General features: G+C 41.3%; 1 protein-coding gene across 3 annotated transcripts in view; it reads left to right on the forward strand.

Annotated features, from left to right (window-relative positions):
• Positions 1-22,257, forward strand: part of ARID1B (AT-rich interaction domain 1B) — a 324,913-nt gene that overhangs the window by 212,107 nt on the left and 90,549 nt on the right. For all 3 annotated transcript variants that reach the window (XM_063151340.1, XM_063151341.1, XM_063151343.1), the window contains one exon: positions 13,835-14,078. In XM_063151340.1, the coding sequence (XP_063007410.1) occupies positions 13,835-14,078 (244 nt within the window). The remainder of the gene's footprint in view (positions 1-13,834; positions 14,079-22,257) is intronic.

The raw sequence follows: 22,257 nt of genomic DNA on the forward strand, positions 1-22,257 counted from the left end.
TGGATGTCATACTACTGAAATATGACCAAAACTGCTGAAGAACCAAATAGATGGTACTAAAAAAAAAGAAGAAAAATAGATGGGTGTGTGAAACTTGAAGTTCTTCTCACTGTGACTTAAAAGTGATGCAGAGACCCCTGAAAAACATCTTCCTCCTTGTCTCGGTCCACTGCCATTCGTAGCACACAGCAATTAGTAGGTTTAGGTCACTTTTTAACTTCTGTGAGGAGTTCTCCTTTTCTGAAATAATTATTGAGGCACACGAATTAATCCAAATCTGTGTTTGAGTGAGTGAGCTGAAACCCAGCTCTTCTTTTGAAATGGGTGGCAGAGCAGTGTTTCTACAGAAGTAAATGTGTTTTGACCAGGGAAGATAAATTAATTGCAACGTGTCTGCTATGTAAATGTTTTTAAAATATTAATAAGAAAAAATGAGCAAAGGGAAGAGGCTAGAAACAGAGCAGCATCTCCATGTCTGTGCTTGCAGAAGGGGCTGCTGCCTGCCCTGTGCCCTGGCAGCACCTTGCCTACTGATCAGGTGAGGCTGAGGAACTGACCAGCTGGAAACTGTTGTCCTTTCCTCTATCTCCTTGCACTTGCAGCAGCTCTTTCCCCTGCAGGAGTGTGGAGCCAAGAGGCACAGCCTTGCTGGTGTGCAGAGAGAAGGCTCTTCCCTGGCACCTGCGGCTCTGCCTGGCAGAGGCCAGTTTAGGGCCGGCCGTTGGGAGAGCAGTCCTGCGTTCCTGCTGGCACAGGGAGAGAGGGGCTGCTGCCCTCCTGCCAGGGTGGGCTGTGGGCAGAGGGCACACACAGCATGGCCAGCAGCCCCCTGCCCAAGGTACAAAGCCTGCCTCAGCGTAGAGGCCAAAGGGAGTGGGCTGGCAGCCTCTAGAAGTTAAACAGGGAGATTTTTCATTCACAAGGGCCGTTCCAGCAGTTCCTGGTGTTGATAATGATGAATGGTGTGTAATGAAGGGCTGCACAGCTCAGGGAAACAGTTCTTTGAACATGGCTTTGCTGCTGTAATGCATCAGGACTAACAACCCGACTTCCTCTGATAGCAGGTGATGGGGATAGGAAGCAAACTGGAAGGAAAATTGTTTTCCCAAGCTTCTCACAGAAAGCGTGCAAGGCAACAGGATTTTTGCTTGTCAGTCATATAGTTTGCTTTAAAAGGTGAGGATCTGAGTTTATATTAACAATAACGTTGGTCAGATTTTAGGCAACTAGAAAGATATACACAACTATTTAATGTACTGGTACATTGGTGTTCAGTACAGTTCACAAGAGGGAGCAATATTTTGGGGGGTGGGATAGGCAGGTGAGTAATTACATTCTCTGTCACCTATCTTGTGCTGGAAGGAATGGTGACCAAGAAGTATTTTTCCAATTGCTAGGCATCCCCTGCATAACATAAGGCCTGTTATTTTATTTACTTTTTATTTACTGGCAGTGTTTCCAGGGTTGTGAACCTTTGAGCTTTATTAACATATTTTCAATTTTTTTTAAATCCCAAAGTAATAAGTAGAAAATAAAACCTCTCCAGAGATAGCATTGCTGATTTCTTGATTTCCCCTAATATTCTGAAAAGCACTGTATCTGCAACTTGAAATCAGCATGCACTACATGATAGTGTTAATTTATTTCAAATGTGTCTAGTTTTACACAGAGCTTACTTTTCACTCATCTTTATTGGTATGGATATAGGTAAAGGTGGGTATGTGTATGGGAGATACGAGGTGTTTTCACTCAGCTGTTTGTTAACCTCTGACAGGTGATGAAGAATCAATATTTGCACTCTCAAAAAACTTTAATTTTCTTTTTTTGCATATTTGTACCCCCAGAGTTGCTGTTTCTGCCCCCACTCTGTTTCAAAATTCAGTAAGAAAAGAAAATTAACACTAAATGTCACTTTATAATTGCAGTAATGATCACACAGCTGTGCTTTCCTAGTTGTATAATGCACGTCAGGATCAGTTTAGGAGCTCAGCCTCATTTCCTGGCCAGATGTAATTCTGGTGAGCATTATTACAGTAGTAAGGCTCTCCTCATTCATTATGGCCCTGGTCTCAGGGAGGCCTGCATGGCCTCACAGAGGCCGGCATACAAGGGTGTTGCTGCAGCTCTGGATTAGCTGAGTGCAAGGTTGTGCCAGTGCAGGGTGCGAACAGACAGAGCAGCTGCAGACAGCACAGCCAGCTCAAGCACATGTGCCCCTGTGTGTGTGAAAAAAAAAAAGAATAAAAAATAACTTAGGTGTGCCTTTCTTTCTAATGAAATGTTGTCTTTATTTATGAGCATGAAATTCTGAGGAGGAGCTCTTACACTTAAATGAACCTGTGAGCAGCCCATAGAAAAGCAAGTGCCTGCAGCGCTAATAATGAGAACTGACAAGGCGATCCTGCTGTGTTTATTTATGACCTTCTGCCTTTGTTAGCTCTTGTGAGAAATTCCTCTCTAACCATAACAATATTGCTGGAGCTTGGCACTGCACTGAGGAATCCTACGGTGCCCCGAGGCCGCCCACTGGCACGGGTACAGCTCGCAACAGATTGGCACAGTTGTTGAAATTTTTATATGTTTTCCCTTTATTTATTTTTTTACTTAATTCATGAGGCTGTTTCTTCCTTTGGTACATTTGTTTGTTCTGACAAGCATCCTTCAGAAGTATTTTGAGACTTTGTGAAGATCTAACTTACTGATTGGCTTTTTCCCCTCTTTTTTGGTGGTCTGTCTAATGAATAACTTAAAGGTTGAATTAAGCTGTGGCTTGATAGTTCCATCAGGTGGATCTTAGAAGTTGTGGTATGCATAGTTGTCTTTTTAAAGAGAGGCAGCAGTGTATAAACAGTGGCCCCATTTGTAGGCTTCAGCATAGAAGACTGTGAATAGGGAACTGGGACAGGAGCTCAGGCAAAACTGCTGCAAAGCAGCAATGACCTTAGAAGCCATGGAGCAAAACTTTCATATGGTTAAGAACAGTGTTCCTCTCAAGCTGTAACAATTACAAACGATGCCTTGGTACAGATGACTCTTTTTCCATCCTTCTATCAGATGCACTCCCCAAAAACCTTCTTGGCCCAGCTCCCTAAGCTGTGTTGCAAAGCTCAGACAGGCATGGAGGATGGAGAATCAGCAATGCATAGGGCTGCACCTGAAGGTCTGGCAGGGCTGAAGTCTCTGCTTCCTCTTGCAAGGACCAGGAAGCAGTTGTTGACTAGAGCTGCAGTTCTTTTGGCTTCCCACAGGGGAAAAGGAGCGGCCAGAGAGGGGAGCAAAGGATCACTGCCTTACAAGATCCTGGGAAACCCTCTTTCAAAGAAGCTTCCAGCTGCAGTTCTTTCTTTTTCCACCACTGTCATTTTATCTGATGTGTTTTTCCACAACATTTATGAATACACTCAAAATTCAGTGCCACAGGAATACAGATCAATGGGGAAAGGAGTTACTTTTTATTGTATTTACAAATATTTTATACACGTGGCTTCCAAGTGCACTGTGGGCTGTGACACTGCAGTGGTGCTTGCTGGAGGAAGCTGCAGCAGGGATGTAGCCTGGCAGGTGTTGGACAAGGACAGCTGACACCTCAGGGCAGGGGCTGGGTACATACTAAAAGGCAGATGGAAGTGTCCTGCCCAGTAAGGCCCCACCAAGTGATCATCCATTGTGGCAGTCGCATTTTTGAGAACCACAGTTGCTGTACACTGGACATCCTACCCATGCTTTCTTGGAATTTTTTCAGCCCACTTTTATTAGCATTGCAAGGAATAGGTATTTCTTGCAATACCAACCTCCTCCCTTAAAGAGAAGGAAAATTTTTGAAGAATGACCAACTACAACCTTTATCTAAAACATGTCAGGACTCCCTATCCCCTATATCATAACATTGAAGCATGCTCAGGCACACAAAACCCTCAAAATTCCCCATGGATGTTTTTTCTTTGTATGATACAGTAATTAAAGAACCGTAGTAGTTGATCTGTTGAGGTTTTTTTGTAGATTGCTTAGTGCACAGTGTTTAACACTTCTGTAGTGACACATCCATTTGTGTCTCTTCCTTTACTGGATTTCAGGAGTGCACCTGAAATTATGAACCTGTTGGATAATTCAGCAGTCAAGACAACCCTGGCATTATCTTACCCTTGAGATACCTCTTCCCATGCCAAAATGGTCCTTAGCACTAGATGGGGAAGGGTATTAGTATTTCAGAATTTTTTCTTAATGCCTAGTTGAAGTGCTACAAGTTATGCTTCCTACTGGGCTAGTCAAGGCATTATTTCAAAAAGAAAACTGAAGCCACGTCACTTTTCTAGAATTTCAGAAGCCTTTTGAAATTTATATAGAGGTTTCTGAGACTTGAGTTCTACATAAATTTGTTAAAGCTGTATCATCTCAAAATACCAGATTCCCTGGCCACTTAATTATTTAGCATGCCCAGCAAGCACTGAATTACTGCAAAGAAATGTGAATTCCAGAACTTGGGGTGTTTTGGGAGCCTTGTTCCAGCAGGCACTTGTGAGAAACAATCTGAAAGTTTATTTTCTGCTCTTTGACGGCATGGATTTCATTTTCCCATCTTTTTCCAGGTTACTGGAGAATGTAAATGTGGGAGGGGTTGAGTGAATAGCTCTTGAAGAGTAATTGTTTGGTTTTGCTGCTGTGGTCCGCAGACCTCAGAAAGAAGTAAGCAGTTGGAGTGTGTGGCTGGGGGTGAGGAACAAAGCAGAAGCAGAGTGATCACAGCCCCATGCATTTGTGACCATACTGATGATCAGACTACATTCCACTGAGTTACATTTGGTTCAATGAAAATGAAGAGAAAAAGGAACAAGGAGGAGAGAATCTTGCATGAGGATGAGACAATGAGTCTGAAGTGGCAAATTGAGCTAAATTTACTGAGGTAAACCTTATAAAACTCATTTCTGCCTGTTACCCCAGTATAACATTGCATATCCAGTATTTTAAATAATACTTAATTAATTAATTAATATTCTGAGGGAAGTTCTCTGAGGGAAGTCACTTTATTCAGTTCCTTGAAAAGGTTGTCTTTACAACATTTATCAGTCTTTTTGATGTATACATTTTTCTCCTCTCTGATTCAAGAGGAAGAGATGGAAAGTTAACAGAGCACCTGTGTTTTTGAAGTTTAAGATGTGTCTGGGGCTTATTTACCATCTCATTGAATTGTGGTATTTGGTTACAGAGTGTTGAGGGAGAGAGAAGAAAGAGACGCGGTATGATGCATGCACAAGCCCTAAGCTAATGAAAAACTATGTTTTGTAGATCCTTATTCCCACGGTAACCTGCTGGGACAGACTTTTTTATCAAACCATAACTCTACAAAGGGTATTAATATGAAAAAAAAAAAAGAAAAAAAGGCAAGTGCTGTGGATCGAGAGTTTTTAAACCTTGGGCATACAGGTGTAGTGGTTCAACGCATTGTTTAAGCCCTTTATCGTGCTCCATGCATAGGTGTCCTTGGGCTGGCAGAGCAGCTCACTTGTTATCAACTTGCTAATTTACTGTGGCATGACAATATCTCCTTTCAGTGATCAGTGGGCACTTGGTTGTTGGACCAACATTTTATTCTCTCAGCTGCAGCCTCCAAATCAGATAGTATTGTAGGTCCAAAGTTACAAGCACAGTTAGTGCCTTCTGGATGCCGTGTGGGATGGGATAGTGTGAGAAGCACATGTAGAAAGATGTCAATTAATAGTTGCAAAATAGGTGTGTTGTGACTCAGGGTATGTCTGTAGTAGTAAACAGTACGGTACATGCAGCCACATGAGGTTGTGTGGTCATGTTCAAAGGGCTTCTCCTACAGGAGGTGCCCAGCACAGACCTATTGAGAATCTCTGCACTGCAGTCTCTGGGTGTGTCCAGATGAGGCATGGTGTGAATTTTACCACATCACATGTTATGGTATTCTGAAGTTTTGTTTGTTCCTTTCTGCTTGAGCCACACCTGCATAATATCAGATTTTTGAATACATAGTCTCAAAGACAGATGGTCTATGTCTGACTGAATGTGCTGCAAGTTTCCAAAGTATGATGGCCAGAGTAAATGGAATAAAGGGAGTAAGCAGTACTTTCTCATGCATATTGCTGCTGCTCTTGCTGAAATGTTTGGTCTCTTTCAGATCTACCAACCCATATGTTCTATTAATAATGTCTAGTTCCTTTTCATATGCCTTTGCTCAAATCCGTGTTTGTCTTTCCTGTGATTTGGTACTCCCTTACTTAGTCTGATTTCTTTCTACATCAGCTGTGAAAGTAGAGTAAGTAGGTAATGGGAGGAGGAGTAGCAGCTACATGGTGTTTTCCCTGTGGCTTTTTGATGCTGAATTCAGCATGGCCAGAAGCACAGCCAGGAGAGCAGTCTGGGCTGGTGAGCAGGGTGGTCATGCAGTGTCCATTCAGGTTAAACATCAGGATGGCATCACTAGGCTTGCCGCATAAAGGGAGAAGGATAGTGATCCCCAAAAGAACAAGTTCCAGAGAGCTTGAAAGATTTTGGGTCAGTACATGGTTTGCTTAATTCAGCTTCTTCTCTGTTTTATTCTGCCAATTTAGTCTGTCTTATCCCTGTGGAGGCAACTGTAGGCTACATGATCTAGAAAATGGTTGTAATATGAAGAGAAGCAAAAAAGGAAAGTTGTTACATCTCACCTCACTATTCTTTATATGAAAAACCCTCTAGGTTTAACAGAAGGAATTTCATGTTTGGGAGTGGTTAAGTTTGGTACTATGCATGGGAAGTAGTATGAATAAACTGAATTTTATTAGATTGCTGTTATGCAAACACAACTTTTCTTTCCTCTTCATTGGGGCAATTTGTTGTGGTTTTCATTGATTTGGTTGTTTTAAAGGTTGATGGTTTATTGATGATAAATGACTGATGCTGTAGCTACAAGAGTTATTAGCTGAGAATTTTTCTTTGCTACAGTACTGAAGAAACAAATTACTCCTAAGGGTTTGTGGCTTTTTGTTTTTAAATTTTATTTCCCGAAATTCTATGTGCTAAGCATTCTGCTTCAGAGATAAACAGGGAAGTTTGTACCTTGAGAGATGTCGTGTTACTGTTTTTCTATTCTGGAGATTTACTGTTTATTTTCAATATTAAAAAGTATCCTTGTCTGACAGGCTGTGTGTCCTCTGCTTTACAGTCCTTGTCAGACTTTGTCAATTTGCTTTGATGGCACATGGGTCATTAGTATTTCATTTCATACACAGGAGTCGTTGTTTATAAACCAGTGAAATTTTGCCTTTAGGTTACTTGATGCAGCTGTAGGACTCAGGAGCCCCTTCCTGGTAGCGGCCAGGGAGCTGCAGACCCTGCAGTGAGTGGCACTTGGCACTGGCAGGGGGGAGTGTGGCTGGTGGGGCCTTCATCTTCATCAGTTTTGAATTCCTAGATGCCCCAAGCTGGTTTTGGTGTAAAGCTCTTGTCTGGACAAGCAAGTAACATCCCATTATGGATCATTTTATACACAGAAATGTGATTGTATCCATCCTAGCAACTTCTTGTCGTCCCATGTGTGACAGATATGGGCAAGTCACGTTCTGTTCTTGGATTCCTGTATCCCTAGGTCAACAACTTTTATTTTTAGGTAAGGTTGTCTTACAAAAAACAATCCTTTGCAGTAAAAAATTACTCTTTCTTTGAATTAACAAGTCTTTTGCTTAGCAATTATGTAGTAAGCTGTGATTTGAATCTGTTTTTCCAATGAGATGACTTCTTGAAGACTGATCTAATTCCAGGATCTCATAGATTGGAAGGACATCAGACAGGGCACTGGCACTGTGTTGTTTGATTGCACTTCTTCTTGGTTACTTGAGTGAATATAGGGCTTTTGGGGAAAAGATTTTTGCATCCTCAGGGACTTGCCTGTAAAACTTCTCAGAGAAAATACTTGATACTGATCAGAGAGAGTACTTGCAGCACAGGTCAGTAACCCAAGTTATTTTGGGAAGCATATGAGGTCCACAGAATGAAGGGAATATGTTTAGCAAGTGGTGCATTGTCAATAAATTTAGTGCAAGACACTAATGTTTTTATCATATACTTAGAATTCCCTTCCTTTAGAGTGTTCTATTAATAGTTTGGGACATAGAGGTTAAAATTAAAAATCTATTTAAAAACACTGAAACATATGGTAAGTGGAATTAAGTAAGATTTCTAGGTAACGCGAGTATCATAAGAAGTACCTCTGCCTAGCTGTTGTCAAAGTTTGTGTTTGTCTTGCAAGTGGAATAAGCCCTGTCAATAGAAATCAAGCTTTTTCCTCAGGGAGGTGTTTGTACTAGAAGTGGTCTTCTCTACTTTTCCTACTGCAGACCTTGATTTAACAAGATTCAGAGAATGAACCTTGTTTTCCCACAGAATTAATTTCAGTAAGGCATGTAAAAGGGATTTTGGCAGAAATGTAATGGCAGCCCTGCTGTCTCCTGATAAACAATTTTTTAAGGATGTGTGTTAGGTACATTTTTTTTGCTTAAATGAGGGTTATTATGCAGCTGGTGTGGAAGGAAGATACCCATGTTGGGGGTGGCAGCCTTTGAAAAGAGAAGGATTTTCCACGTGGTCCCAGTCGTTGCTGCGCCCGTGCGTTTTTCCGGTTGCGTAGGCGCTGGGAGGCTGTTAGCTCGCTCGCTGCCTCCACAATGTGACCAGCAGGGCCTTTGGAAGACTTCTTGAAACATGCTATTATAGGCTGCTTTGTGATGAAAAGAGGTCTTACAAATATCTTGAAATTTAAACAGAGCTATTGTGGGTTTTCCTTTTGTGTACATATGTGTGTTTGTCAGCCAAATCATTTGTTCAAAGTTAATCTCAATTACAGAGCATATTGTTCATAATCCCCCATGGCTCCAAAACAATAGCAGAGTGTATGTCTGTTTGAATATATATTTACATACTTACACGTGAAATATGTTTGCTTGTATATATAATTTTGCTTCTAAAGTGGTGATTCATGTTAAAGAGATGGATATTTCATGCAAGATTGTGTTTTTTGAGCAGCACCATCCTAGGGAAATACTGCAGGAAGGCCTGAATGGAATGAGCAGGCTTTGATCCTGCAGCCAGTCAGTTGATGCAGTTCCCTACCTGCAGTGCTGGGATTCATCCCAGCACAGTGGATGGTAGGGTAGAGTGGGGTGTTCAGCTACTTGGAGACAGTAAGGTTTTGTGTGTCTTTAATTTTAATATCTATGTCTTCTATTTTAATATCTCTGCTTTTCTTCTACTCCCTGAGCATAAAGGAACTGGTAGGCAAGAGTTGGAAAATTTAAATAAGTCACAGGTTGTATGTGCTCTGCATAATCCCCACCAGAGAGCCCCAAACTGCAGTAACTTCCTAGAGAACTTGGGCTGTGATTTAGTGGCGTAGGAGCTCCATTAGCAAGGTGCCCCACATTTTCTCCTTCTGCTGATTTCAGAGAAGGTGCTCATCCTTTTATAACTGTAAGTATTTAGCAAGGGATTCCCTTAAAATCTTGGTTTGTATCTGCTGAGACATTGCTAAGCAAAGCTTGCAACTGCACAAAGTATTTCCAGTGTAAATTTTTGTTCTGCAGGGAATGCTGTAGTCCTGTCACAGTTGGTGTGTAAAATTGTGGTGGTATTGCTGAGCTACTGTAGTCTCCCTATTGCTGTTTATTGGATCTAGGTGTGTTCCTCGAGTAATTAATGTTATTATATTATATATGGGTGCTTGTAGGGGTTTTTTTCCCGTGGTCTCTTTGTAGTTTTGTGTTTCCTGGCTCTGGATAAACAGTTTGCTCCCTTCTACCCCTTGCTCAGCTCTTGTTCTTGTCAGATGGACAAGAAAAAAAGTCGTGCATAGGTGGAAGGTGAGGCTAGAACTGAAGACAGTTGAAGATAAACACTTTGCTTAAAGAGATCAATCCTGCACGGGGACATTTCAGTTTGTAATCAAAGTATTATGCAGAAATGAACTTTGAAAGCTGGTTAGGATGTCTGGGATAATACAGGATATAAAGGTAAAATAGTACAGAATTGTAATACAGATTTGTAATGGGAGGGAGAAAGAAAATATTTTGTCTTTCATTTTTTCTAAGATTTTATGTCAGATTTGAAAATATAGTCATAACAATACCATAGATAGGAATAATAAGATTGCTCTACAAGAAACACAAGACTACTGGTAATTTTAAACTTGCTAGATTTAACTAGAAGAAATGAGTGCTTTCCAGAAAAAGCCTCTGAAAAGAGGCAGAATTTAAGGCATGCCTTAGGGTATGGGGACTTCAGGCCCTTAAAAGAATCCCAGCAATTACCTAACCTGCCAACTTTCCAACAAGATAAATGGAAGCACTGTAGCTTGAAGGTGCCTTGGTTTGAATGAGATGCAGTAAGTAAGGTCTCTCTGTTCTTTACAGGCATCATAGATCTGATACTACTTATAAAAGAAGAATAGACTTGGTGCCCTGCTGACTAAATTGTCCTCTAGAGGAGTATTAGTTACAGAGCTTCTTTGTTAACTAGGCTGTATGCTTAAACCTCTGTGAATTTCTCCTATTAGCAGGCTTCCTAATGGCTTTACATGTAGATATGCTAAGTAATTGCAAGTGTATCCATGTAATTGACATATACAATGTGTATGTGTATACTGTTTGATATATAAATAAATGTTTGTGATGTGAAATTTGCACAACTTCACTATGGTTCTGTTAAAATGAGGCAAAAGAAAGCATTAAAATGCTGATAATAGAGCAGAAGTCAACTTTCTGTTCTCCTTTCTGTCCAGGTGCTTCACATAAAGTCTTTCTTCTCCTTCTCTTTAATTTCCCAATTAGCTTCTTTATTTAAGAGAGGTGATTCTAAAGCCTCTGTATGCTGCAAGTTTCCCGGTTGCTTGCTTGCTCAGGCTTTCCACATTAGAAAACTAGGAAAGGCCTTGAAGTGTGTGTTAACAGAAAAGAAAAACAATAAAATCAAAACACACAACCCATATCCCCCCAAACAAATTAAAAAACCCAAACCACCCTGTACAAAACAGCTGATATTTCTTATTTTAGCCCACTTGAAGACAATGTAGGAGATTGCGTTGCACAGCCCAGACTTCTAGATAGGTAACAATCTTCTGTGCCATCCTGAGATCAAACTCTTTCTCCATTCTCTTCATGTGTCTGATGAGTGAACATTATTATTGCATCTTGAGCAGATACACTGATTGTAAAGTTCCCCATTCCTGGGAGAAAATCCCACCTGGCGCGTGCAAAGCCCTGTGGGTGTGCTGTGCCTGCAAGGCTGCTCTCTCCCTCAGCCTGCACTGCTTCAGGGTGGTGGCATGGCTTGGCAATTTAAATAGGCTGGTGTCTTGCAAGTTTTCTCTTCCTTTTCCACCTTGGTGAAGGAGTTTCATCAGGTGAGTGAAGTTGTTCCTGGAAAGCAGGCACTCAGGAAGAGGCCTGGGACTCACCAGTTGTTCTGCTCTTGTGGAAGGCTGGAGGAATCTCTGTGACCTGACAGGAAAAGTGAACTTCAGTTCCATCCTGAAGTTTTGCCTTAGCCTGTGAACAGCAGATAATTTCATCAAGGACTGTGCTAATTTTTTCATGGCTTTTCCATTATCCTGGCAAATTTGTTTTTTTCAAGTACTTTGGTTTGCCAACACAAATGAAAGCTTTACTCCACACACCCTTTTAAAACCTTTGTTATTCTAAACATAAACCTGTGTGCTTTCTATATCTTCTGTCAGTTGTGTGCCTATCTGTTTTTTAGACAGAATTTATATTCCTTTAGAATAGGCTCTATTCTGTAACATTCAGTTTTCAGAGGTTTTTTATATGCTTTTCAGCAGCATTTGTTTTATCAGCACTTCCTGCAGCATTTGTTACACATGACGACAGCAGCGATTTGATTCCATTTAGAAAAACACCATATTATGTATGGAAAAGCAGTAATTGCTTACCTGTTTGCCAAATACATTCTACTGTGAAAAATATCTACTGTTGCTCTATGCAGTACCAAGCACTGTTATTTCTTGTTTACATTTTCTGCAGTTGATAGTTCCAAAAAACCCCAATGAAAATAGGTTATTGCCCACATCATAATTAAATTTCCATTTTACGGGTTTGGAAGTCTACTCTTGAGTGAATGCAGCATCTACACATAGACTGAAGTTTTGGCCTTAATTTTTGCTTTTCATGTGCCTCATGGCATACATGTACAGTTTCATGCTTGTCAGAAAAAGCAAAATTTAACTGTGGTGAGAGTTGTTCTTGAAGTATTTGTGGGAACTCCTCTGAAATAAGGCCTGCAAGATGCCCTGCAGAGAGCTGAGTTGGGTGGTTTGCATTCCCTGCCCTTATGGACAAGGAGGAATAAAGGGTAGCATTGCACAAGGAGGAACAACAGGCAGCATTCTACAGCCTCTAGTGAGTGTTATCAGTGCTTCAGCTGTTACTCCTCCTGTCCTGTCTGTTAGGGAACCTGGCTACGAGCCTCCCTTGCAATGGAGGCAGCCATCATTGGGCAGGGTTCTAACTCACACCGTGTGAGATCTGTCCCTGTTCTGTCACTTCTAAAAAACTTCATTTTTGTTATGAAAATCAGGCAGCACTAAGGCTCTGCTTCCTTTGCTCTTTGCTCAGGCAGAACCCAGTTCTTTTTGTGCTATTTGGACAAGGGGTTGTGTGCTGTCTGTGCTGCAACCACTTGTACGAGCCAAACCAATGAAGTCAGGATGAGTCAAAGTAATGCACCCTGTCATGCCAGTTATTTCAAGTCTCAGGGGTCATTTCATTACCTGATCTATATGTGAGGTAGATCCATGCCACTTTTTTGAGCTTTAATTTGCTAATAGAAATAGCAACAAAGTAACCTGTTCCTCATGACCTGCCAATAGCTACAGAAGCATAGCAATATTGGCACCTTTTGGTTTGTATGAGGTTTTTCTGTGATGCTTGGGAATTAACATTTTTTCTGACAGTTGGGGAGCATGTGCTTGCTTTGTTACAGCATTCTTGGTTTTTCATATCTGATCTTAAAATTATTTAAAACCCCTAATTACTCCCACAGATTCAGAGACCAGTATAACTTCTGTGTTACAGCTGCAGTTCATAGTTAGAATTCAAATGTGCTGTGACCTACAGAGGAAATTTCTCATTGAAAATGCAGCAGTTATGAGCTGAAATGGAGTAACTGGTTAGCAGTGTATTCAGATGAAATTGAATCGAACCTGTGAGCTGTACATTGGTGTTTGGTGGAAATGGAGAAGCAGCAGAATACAGTTCTTGTATTGCTCCTTGGATTCCTTGTGGCCAGCAGATCCAGTGCTGCTGCTGAGGGCAGGGCCTCTTCTCACTCCTTGTTGCAAGGCAAAGGACCTGCAAGGGAGTGTTACAGAGCTGTGTATTTTACACTCTTCTCTCATTGTAGGGGTTTAGAGTGAAGTGTATGAGCTGTGATTGTAATGGTAGCAAACCCCAAAATTAAATACTGTGTGAAAGTGAAACTGATGTATCATTTTCATTAGTTTTGGTATGCTCAGGCAGCATTTGTGGGATTAATTTTGAAAGCTTAATCCAGATGGAAAAGGTTAAATTCAATGCTGAATGAATTTGGTTCCAATTCATTCGTTGCCCTTGCTTGCTCTTTTTCTCAAAAGAATTAGAGATTAAGCAGAGAATTGTGCACACCGTCCTTGTTTTCTGACATAATTTAACTATGTGTTAAATGTTAAAGACAACCTCTCAGTTATCTGCTGCAATAAGTAAACAAATGAATCTATTGCCATGCCAGCTCTTGAGTCCTGTGGCCTGAGCATTCATGCAAGCACTTATGGTCATTTTTCCTTTTTGCTCAGGATTTATCTGGATCCATTGACGACTTGCCGACTGGAACTGAAGCAACCCTGAGCTCAGCTGTCAGCGCGTCAGGCTCCACGAGCAGCCAAGGGGAGCAGAGCAACCCTGCACAGTCTCCGTTTTCCCCTCATGCTTCTCCACATCTCTCTGGCATCCCTGGGGGCCCATCGCCTTCCCCTGTAGGCTCACCTGTTGGAAGCAACCAGTCAAGATCCGGTCCCATTTCTCCAGCGAGTATTCCAGGTAAGTTTGTTCTAGCAAACAAAATTAAACCAATTGATAGGTTTATTAAATACATAAATAAATACTCCCATATTCCAAACTAACTTATTTTCTGAGAATCCTGCATTTTCAGGGCCTTTTTCTGAAAAAAAAATGCATACTTAAAGCAAAAGTAAATTCAATCTAAACTTCAGCTACCAAGACTTCAGAAAGCTCAAAATTCTGAACTTGACTCCACATAGGTTCGATAAATGTCTTTATCACCAACCAATGTGAATGTGAATACTTAATTGTAGTTTTTGTATTTGCTTTGTGTATCATTTGTCACATACTTCTCTTGATTATTTACAGTCCTTCTTTTGTTCTACCTGTGTATTTTTGTTGGGTTTGGCTGTTGAGCTTGAATGGTGGTTACAGACCTGCAGGTTGAGGCAGAAATTTTCTAACTCTGTATTGTGGCAATGTGATTTTTGACCTGAATACAGAATATTGTATGAAATATTTCTTAATATTTGCAAAAACTAGCAAGTTACTTGGGATTCAGCCCCATCAGTAGTAATTGGAATACCAGTGGCAGGATTGATGCTCGCTCTCTTGTGCAATTTAGAGTATGACACACAATCATGTATATTCAGAAATTTGTGGAAATCTGTTAAGATACCCAGAAGAAAAAAATGGCATACATTAATTTCAGTTCTTACCTTATCCCTACCCATCTGGCATGTTACTTATTCCAGAGGGTCAGGCAGCAATTTGTATTTAGTATTCCAGGTGAGTTTATTCTCTTTCTGACGCTCAAGTTTTTTATTATCTTCTGACATTTTGAATACTAGGGGAATTCCTAGGAGTAGGAGAGTGCTGACATTACTCTGGGGATAACATCAGTTGCTGACAAAACTGCAAAATAATAAACATGGACCTCAGTTAAAAGAAACAAAAGCAGAGATGCCTTTTTGTTAGGTGATTTGAGTGTTGTTGTAAACCAAATGCTGGTTAAAATTCAGAGAGTAGAATGTGTTTTGGTATTTGATACAAAGGTATCTGTGTAAAATGTTCCTGCCTGTTTGTCTGCAGAGGTTAAACTAGATAAGCGGAGGGAAGTAAGCTCAGTGCACACAGGAATGTTTAGTACTAAATGTGGCCTGAGCATGTTGAGCCCTGATGCTGTGCATGCCCTGCAGTTATTTCATACCTCTACAGCCATTCTGACTGGCAGCACATGCTCAGGTGGAGCAGGAATTGTGGGGACAGCATTATATGCAGTGTGGTAGCTTTGTATTTCCAAGGTGGTTCGCATTGTTTTTGGTGTAGAAATCCACCTCTGTTGTTGAGTGAAGCCAGATAGTCCACCTGGCTGGAAAGGTAACATTTTGCCACAGTCAGATTCAGGTGAGTAAATTGATTGGCATTTTAGCAGCTTGGTTGCTGAATGGGGAAAAAACATTGTGACGCTGAAAATAGCTTTATTGTAGCCATGATATGTAAGGATGAGCATAAGTGTGTAGGGGAGAGTAATAACTTTTATGAAACCACCTAATCCCCATGGGGTAAAAATAGAAGGTATATGGGCTCAGAGGTCAGGGTCAGAGTCAGAGTCATTTTATCATTTCAGATGAGCCCCAAAAGCTCATTTTGTAACTCACCTAGTGAAAAGCATTGTCTCTACATACAATCTGTGCCACCATTTTGCACGGTGGTTTTCTGGTCTGCTGCAGTAACACAAAAGCAATTCTTTCTCAGGAACGATTTTTATGAATGGTGCTAAATCAAAATCACCCTGCACTGTTTCCCTGTCATAGACAAGCTTCTGGTCTCTGCAGCTCTTGCTAAAGGTGAACTCCCAGACGTGAGCTAAGGCAGCGCTCTCCAGAGGGCAGCCGGGCAGCTGCGCTACCATCGCCGCTGCTGCTGCTGCTGCTGCTGCTGCTGCTGCTGTTTCTCGAGCTGCAAAGAGAGAAGCAAGGCTGCTGTTTAAAGGCCTGTGGTAGAGGAATGCTGCTGGATGCTGGGGCTTTCAAGCCGTATGAATTAGACTGTGCTTTCACCTAAGTGTGTTCACACCATTGTTCTTCATTACAAGGACTCTGGTAGCTTTTATCATCAGCTGCATTCATGAGACCCTAAGAAAAAGTATCACAGAGCTTGTTTGCATTTCTGTGGCTGTTTGCAGCAGTCAGGTTGTAGACGTTTTTAAACATAGATTGTGTAGTACAGCACCTTGCCTTTAGTAATTTTGTTCTCTGCTATTTTCTTCTCTGTTCTCACCCTACCCTTGTTTGTTCTGACCTCATTCCTCTCCTATTACCTCCTGCGATGTTGTGCCACAGTTTCTCAATGTGACATAGATTGGCTCTTTCAATCATTCTCTCTCCAGCAAGTCATTGTAAAATGAGCAGCTGTTGTGTTGCTGATAGCTATAGCTAGGGAAAGCCAAAATGTTGCAGGGGGTTCTTGGTGGGAAGACCGTTAAAATAAAGGTGTTGCTTTCCCAGGGTTTACTGGAAGAGAAGCGTCCTTTTCCCAATGGCTCCTTCCTTGCAACAAAATTGAAAACTAATTTAACATCAAAAGGGCAGACAAACAAACAGCCCCCTATTAAACCTCCCAAATGGCTGATTCTCTTCCACTGCCTGTTTAAGCTGTCTCCACACCCCTCTGCAATCCTGCCACCCTGCATTGCTTTCTGCTGCACGCCACAAATTTCACAGGAACAGCCTGGCACAGGCAGCACTGACATTGGCACGTCCCTAGCTCAGTGGGCATTTCCTTCCTGTGCTCTCTGAAATACTGGATGGATATTTTGTGTGGTAAGTGGCACATGCATATAGAGCCTTTGTTTCCATTCACATTACCAGAATAGACCAGGGAGATTAACTCCTAAGAGCAGAAAAAACAATTCTGATGGATTTTTTTCAGAAAGGTAGTTTTCTCTCAAAATCAGACGACGTCTTGTTCAGATGTATGTTCATTACAGGGATGAAATACTACTTGTCTATGATTTCTACTGATTCAATATGACATTAAGATTTCCTATTAAGTAGATCATTATTCTGTTTTGCCAGAAATCCTGAACTCTTTATTTTGTAGCCATCTTTGTAATTAGGGTACATATTCTTCCAAAGAACGAAATGTGGTGCCCCGCACTGCTTTGGGTCTTGAACTGTGCCTTATTCAACCCTAAACCATTAGTGGAAGCTGACGCAGCATATATCAAAATGCACTGCTGTTGCCAGAAGATTTAGTGGCTGTTAATTTCACTTTTTTCTTTTTTTTTTCCCCTTTCCCTCCTGCTCTAACAATTCCAGTTTACTAACAAAGCAAAAATGTAAATAAGCTAAGCTCCCCTTTCTCCCCCCCATCCCCAATTTTGATCTCACTGGCCAAAGGCTTTTGTCAGCTCTTTCTCCCTTGCGGTGTAAGCAGCAAATTTTTTTTAATATTAAGAGTTCTGTGAAAGATTGCTGATAGGCCAGGAATCCCTTAACCCATGATGGACAAGCAGATTTTGTACAAGACTCTATTATTTTTAAACCCCTACAGCAATTTTTATCTCTATAGAGGAGAAGGGTATGCCATGCTAAAAATGAGTAGCAAATGCTGCCTTTAGAAATACATTATTTTTTTCACGTGGATTGGTATTTTGACTTCACTTACATTGATCAGTATTTTGACTTGTGCTTTTAAGACATTCCACGTACTTTCTGAAGAAACAAGTTTATTTTCACTCTGTTAAGCTTCAATTACATTGTTGTTTTTATTACAATTGTTGTCTCCTTTCACTGAGGAACTTGGACACATGAATTTGCAATTTTCGGAAAGAGATCCATTTGTGGATACTCTGGTTTAGGAGTATTATTGCCAGGCTTCTTAATTTTTGCTAACCAGTCAGTATCCTCCTCTGTTTAAAAATACCCAAAATTTTAATTGTGATAATTATGTGAATCAATAGATGTAATCTGTTCAGTGTTGAACTCTACTCTCTGCAAACCTGGAGGTCTTTCACACCTAGCTGGCTTGAAATCCAGGATCCATCAGAATTACAGCATTACAGCCAGCACTCCAGGCAAAAAAGAGGAGCAAGAGGGAAATGGGATACCCAGATGGAACAGTAACAGGACATCTTGTCTTGGTGTGCTTGTTAGTCAGTGTGTGTGACTAAAATGCTGCAAGAAGAGAAACGTGAGGAGCAGTCTATCATAGTCCAAAGGGACATTTTACTGCAAGAATCTGAATAGGAGTGATGATTTCTTTTATGCCTTATAAAAGAGAAGCCTACCTGTTGAACCAGTTTCCAGAAGATACTATAGTAAAACAATAGTTTTACTGTAGATCTTGTTTTTGAAAAGAATTTGGGAAAATATTTTCCTTGGGATTGAGCTATTCTACATACTTAGCCTGTGAACCACCACTATTTTGTATATTATATGATGTGCACCTCTTTTAAATATTTTTGGGGGAGAGAAGACTACCATCTGAAAGTGACACTGGTTGATGTCTTTGTGGGTGATACGGACAGTGGGATCAAACACACCCCAGCGAGTTTGCCGATGGCACAAAGCTGTGCAGGGCAGCTGACACACAGAGGGAGGGGATGGCATCCAGAGGGACCTGGGCAGGCTTCAGAGGTGGGACTGTGGGAGCCTCATGAAGTTCAGCAAGGCCAAGTAGAAGGTCAGCACCTGGGTCAGGGCAATCCCAACAGATACAGACCGGGCAGAGAATGGATTGAGAGCAGCCCTGAGAAGGACTTGGGGGTATTTGAGGAGGAGAAGCTCAACAAGACTCAGCAATGTGCACTTGCAGCCCAGAGAGGCAACCTTTAGCATCAAAACCAGTGCGGCCAGCTGGGTGAGGGAGGGGATTCTGCCCCTCTGCTCTGCTCTGCTCTGGTGACACCCCACCTGAAGTTCTGCATCCAGCTCTGGGGTCCCCAACACAAGCAGACCCTAAGTTGGAGCAGATCCAGGGAAGGGCCACAAAGGTGGTGAGAGAGCTGGAGCACCTCTTCTGGAAGACAGCTTGAGAGAACTGCGGTTTTTTGGTTTTGTTTTTTTGACAAGGAGAAGGCTCCAGGGAGACCTTATGGCAGGCAGCCTTTCAGCACTTACAGGTGGCTTACAGGAAGGCTGGAGAGGAACTGTTTAACAGGACACGAGTAACAGGTCCAGGGGGAATGGCTTTGAACTGAAAGGAGGTTAATATTAGACATTGGGAAGAAGTTCTTCACTGTAAGAGTAGTGAGGCACTGGAACAGGTTGCCCAGAGAATCTGTCAATGCCCTATCCCTAGAAGTGTTCCAAGCCAGGTTGGATGAGGCTTTGAGCAACCTGGTCTAGTGGAAGGTGTCCCTGCCCATAACAGGGGGGAGGAGAGTTGGAACCAGACAAACTTTAAGATCCCTTCCAACACAAACAAATGTATGAATGTATTAATTTGTAATACTATGCTTTTTTTGAAGTTTCAAATACCCTAAAGAAATTGCAAAATAAGAGGGGATTATATCCTTGTAAAATGGATATGATCCCCCTGTCTAGAAAGATTATTTTAGCACATCTATCAATGTTTCTCCCTTGGCTTCTCCGGAGGCAAAAATATTGCAACAGCTTGTTGCAAGGAAGATGCATGCTGTTCATTGGCATCCAGACCAGAAAAAAACCAAAACACAAAATGCCATTGACGTAGCTATGTTCTTAATCACTTCTAGTGCACAAAACATCTAATCAGCAGTTTTGCAAATCTAGCATGCTTATAAATGAAATATGTGAATGTTTCACATAGTAGTAGTTTAAAAGCCTTTCTTTTGAATGGTTTGTACAACATTTAGAGTGTTTCTATCTTTCAAAGGACGAAAAAATAAGCAAATTGTAAAGCGCTGTAGCTCAAGGCATTGCTTCTAGCACAGGGAGCATCCAGCCTGTGATACCTATTAGAATTCAGTCCAGGTCACAACTGATGAATAATCTGTTGTCTCAAGGCTTCATGAAATAACTAAATAGTCTCAATCAGGTTTTGTGAGAAAACACTATGCAGCAAAAGGCACTATAAAAACTCCTGTCATACTTGCAACGTTGCCAGAGATCAGGGAGGTGTCCTTCTCTGCAGAGGTGGTCTTTCCAGAACAGGTGCAGGAGATGAAAAGAGACAGAGACACGCTGTTCAAGTTCCTCCTGTTCAGTTTTCATGATGACAGAGGTTTTAATTTTCCACAGGCATCAACCTGCTGTTTTTTATTGGCCCAAAGTTAAGTATCAGATAGAAAAACAGTAAATCCCCCCAAAAAAGCATGCCCTGGGTGGTTACTTTTTATGGGTAGTTTATGGGGTTTAGTTTTAAGTGGTTTCACTTGCTTAATATCTGGTGGGTCAGTGCTTATAATTCTCAGTCACACATTGCAGTTTTAGTGTTTAATTGCTGTCTTAAGCCAGTGCCAAACATTTCTGCCCTATGGACTGAACACCCTGAAGGATCCGGCGCTGAGAGTTGTCCAGCACCCTCCCCCAAATGGCCAGATCAGTGGTGTTCACATCCCCATATCTGTGCTCTGCCCCATATCAGGTTTGTCCTCTTTGCTGATTCCTGCCAGGCCTGCTTCCACCATCCTGGCAATGGCTGAGCAGCCCCCATGGCGGGGCATCTGCTGCTGTGGACACTGTGGCAGCACATGTACACAGGCCACTTCTTGTAGCTCTGTGAGTCACTGGTAGCACCCTGCTGGTACAAATCCATCTAGAGTATGAAGGCTGTTGAAATCCAATTAACATATTTGCATAATTATGCATGTGCTCTGCTTCACGTAACAAAATTCAAATATACTTAACCACAGTGGCCAAGATTTGACAGGTATGTTTGTTGTTAGTTTTAGCTGCATGTTCTAAGGCCATCCTTGGACAGCTACAGTTTACATTTGATCATTAACTATGCATTTCTTTATAACTTTTTTTTCTCAACCCACTTATGTTTTTGTCAAGAAATTTAAAGTGGTGTGTGTTTGGTTTTGAATGTTTGGGGGTTTTTACTCTGTCATTATTTGGCTGCACAAATGTAGATTGTCTCTCTTTATTGGTGTTGGCAAATAGGGCATTAATTTGTGTTTTATCATAAAATAAAAGGTTGTTTCTCACTCCCTTGTCCCTTGCAATACTAAGCAGTGATTAATGAGCAAATGGGAAAAGTCTCTCACATCTCCATCAGTGTGTTTTTGTTGTTGTTGACAGATGGTTGTTATACCTAGATAAAATAAAGAATAAATGTCATAAGGTATTTGGTTTCTGTGATGGGATAGGCTGCTGCAGTTTTCACTTTTTCAGTGAACTATGTATCACTGCCGTGAGAGATATTTAAAGTGGCCTTCATGCTTCATAGTTAGTGTCAGACTTGACTAGACAGATACGTGGTGTGTCCCTCCTTCGAAGGAGTCTGTGCAATTGCAAATATGGCTTGAATTAATTCTGTGTCTCAAAAGAAGAACATTTTCACTACCTCCAGATAATAATTTTTTTAAAAATTAATGAAAAACGAGATATCCTTTCTCCTCCTTAGAGACAAAATTCATGTGACTGGAACTGCGACTTGAAGGATTTGAACAGCCCTTTGACAGCCTCGCTCTGTAGGTAGATGCATAAGTCAAATTGCAAAGTGGGTTTTTAGAAAGCAAACACAAAAGAACAATTCACTCTGTCGGCAAGCTTTTCTGTGTTTTCCCCATTTTCAGATAACAGTGGACTCAAATTATTGTGATGTGTTGATTGATTACAGCCGTTAAGTTTCTTAGTAATCAGTTTCATCACTTATTCTCAATTCACGCTTGCACCTTTGATTTCTCTTCCACAACAGGGTGATGTGGGTTGTCGTTGACTAATGAAGAACAGAATTGGTTTCGGCGTGAGACAAACGGAATGCCGACACCAATCCCAAAATGCATTAATCTTTAATAATCCACATCTGCATGTTTATAAATGATATAACCAGGAGTTGCTAATGTTAATACTCCCCCTTCCAAACAGAAGCCGACATAGGAGTTGGTGTTTGCAAACTGCATGAGAGGCACGTGGCCGCACGTGGTGCGTGTGACCTTGCGGAGGGAGCTTGCCAGATGAAAGTTCTCGGTTGATTAAAAATACATGAAGAATTGCTTCGCTTCCGCACCGGTCTTTGGAGCTTATCGTTGTCGGGCAAGATGAAATATGGCATGATAGATCTT

Source organism: Melospiza melodia, chromosome 3 (genome assembly GCF_035770615.1).
Source record: "Melospiza melodia melodia isolate bMelMel2 chromosome 3, bMelMel2.pri, whole genome shotgun sequence".
NCBI classification, from domain to species: domain Eukaryota; kingdom Metazoa; phylum Chordata; class Aves; order Passeriformes; family Passerellidae; genus Melospiza; species Melospiza melodia.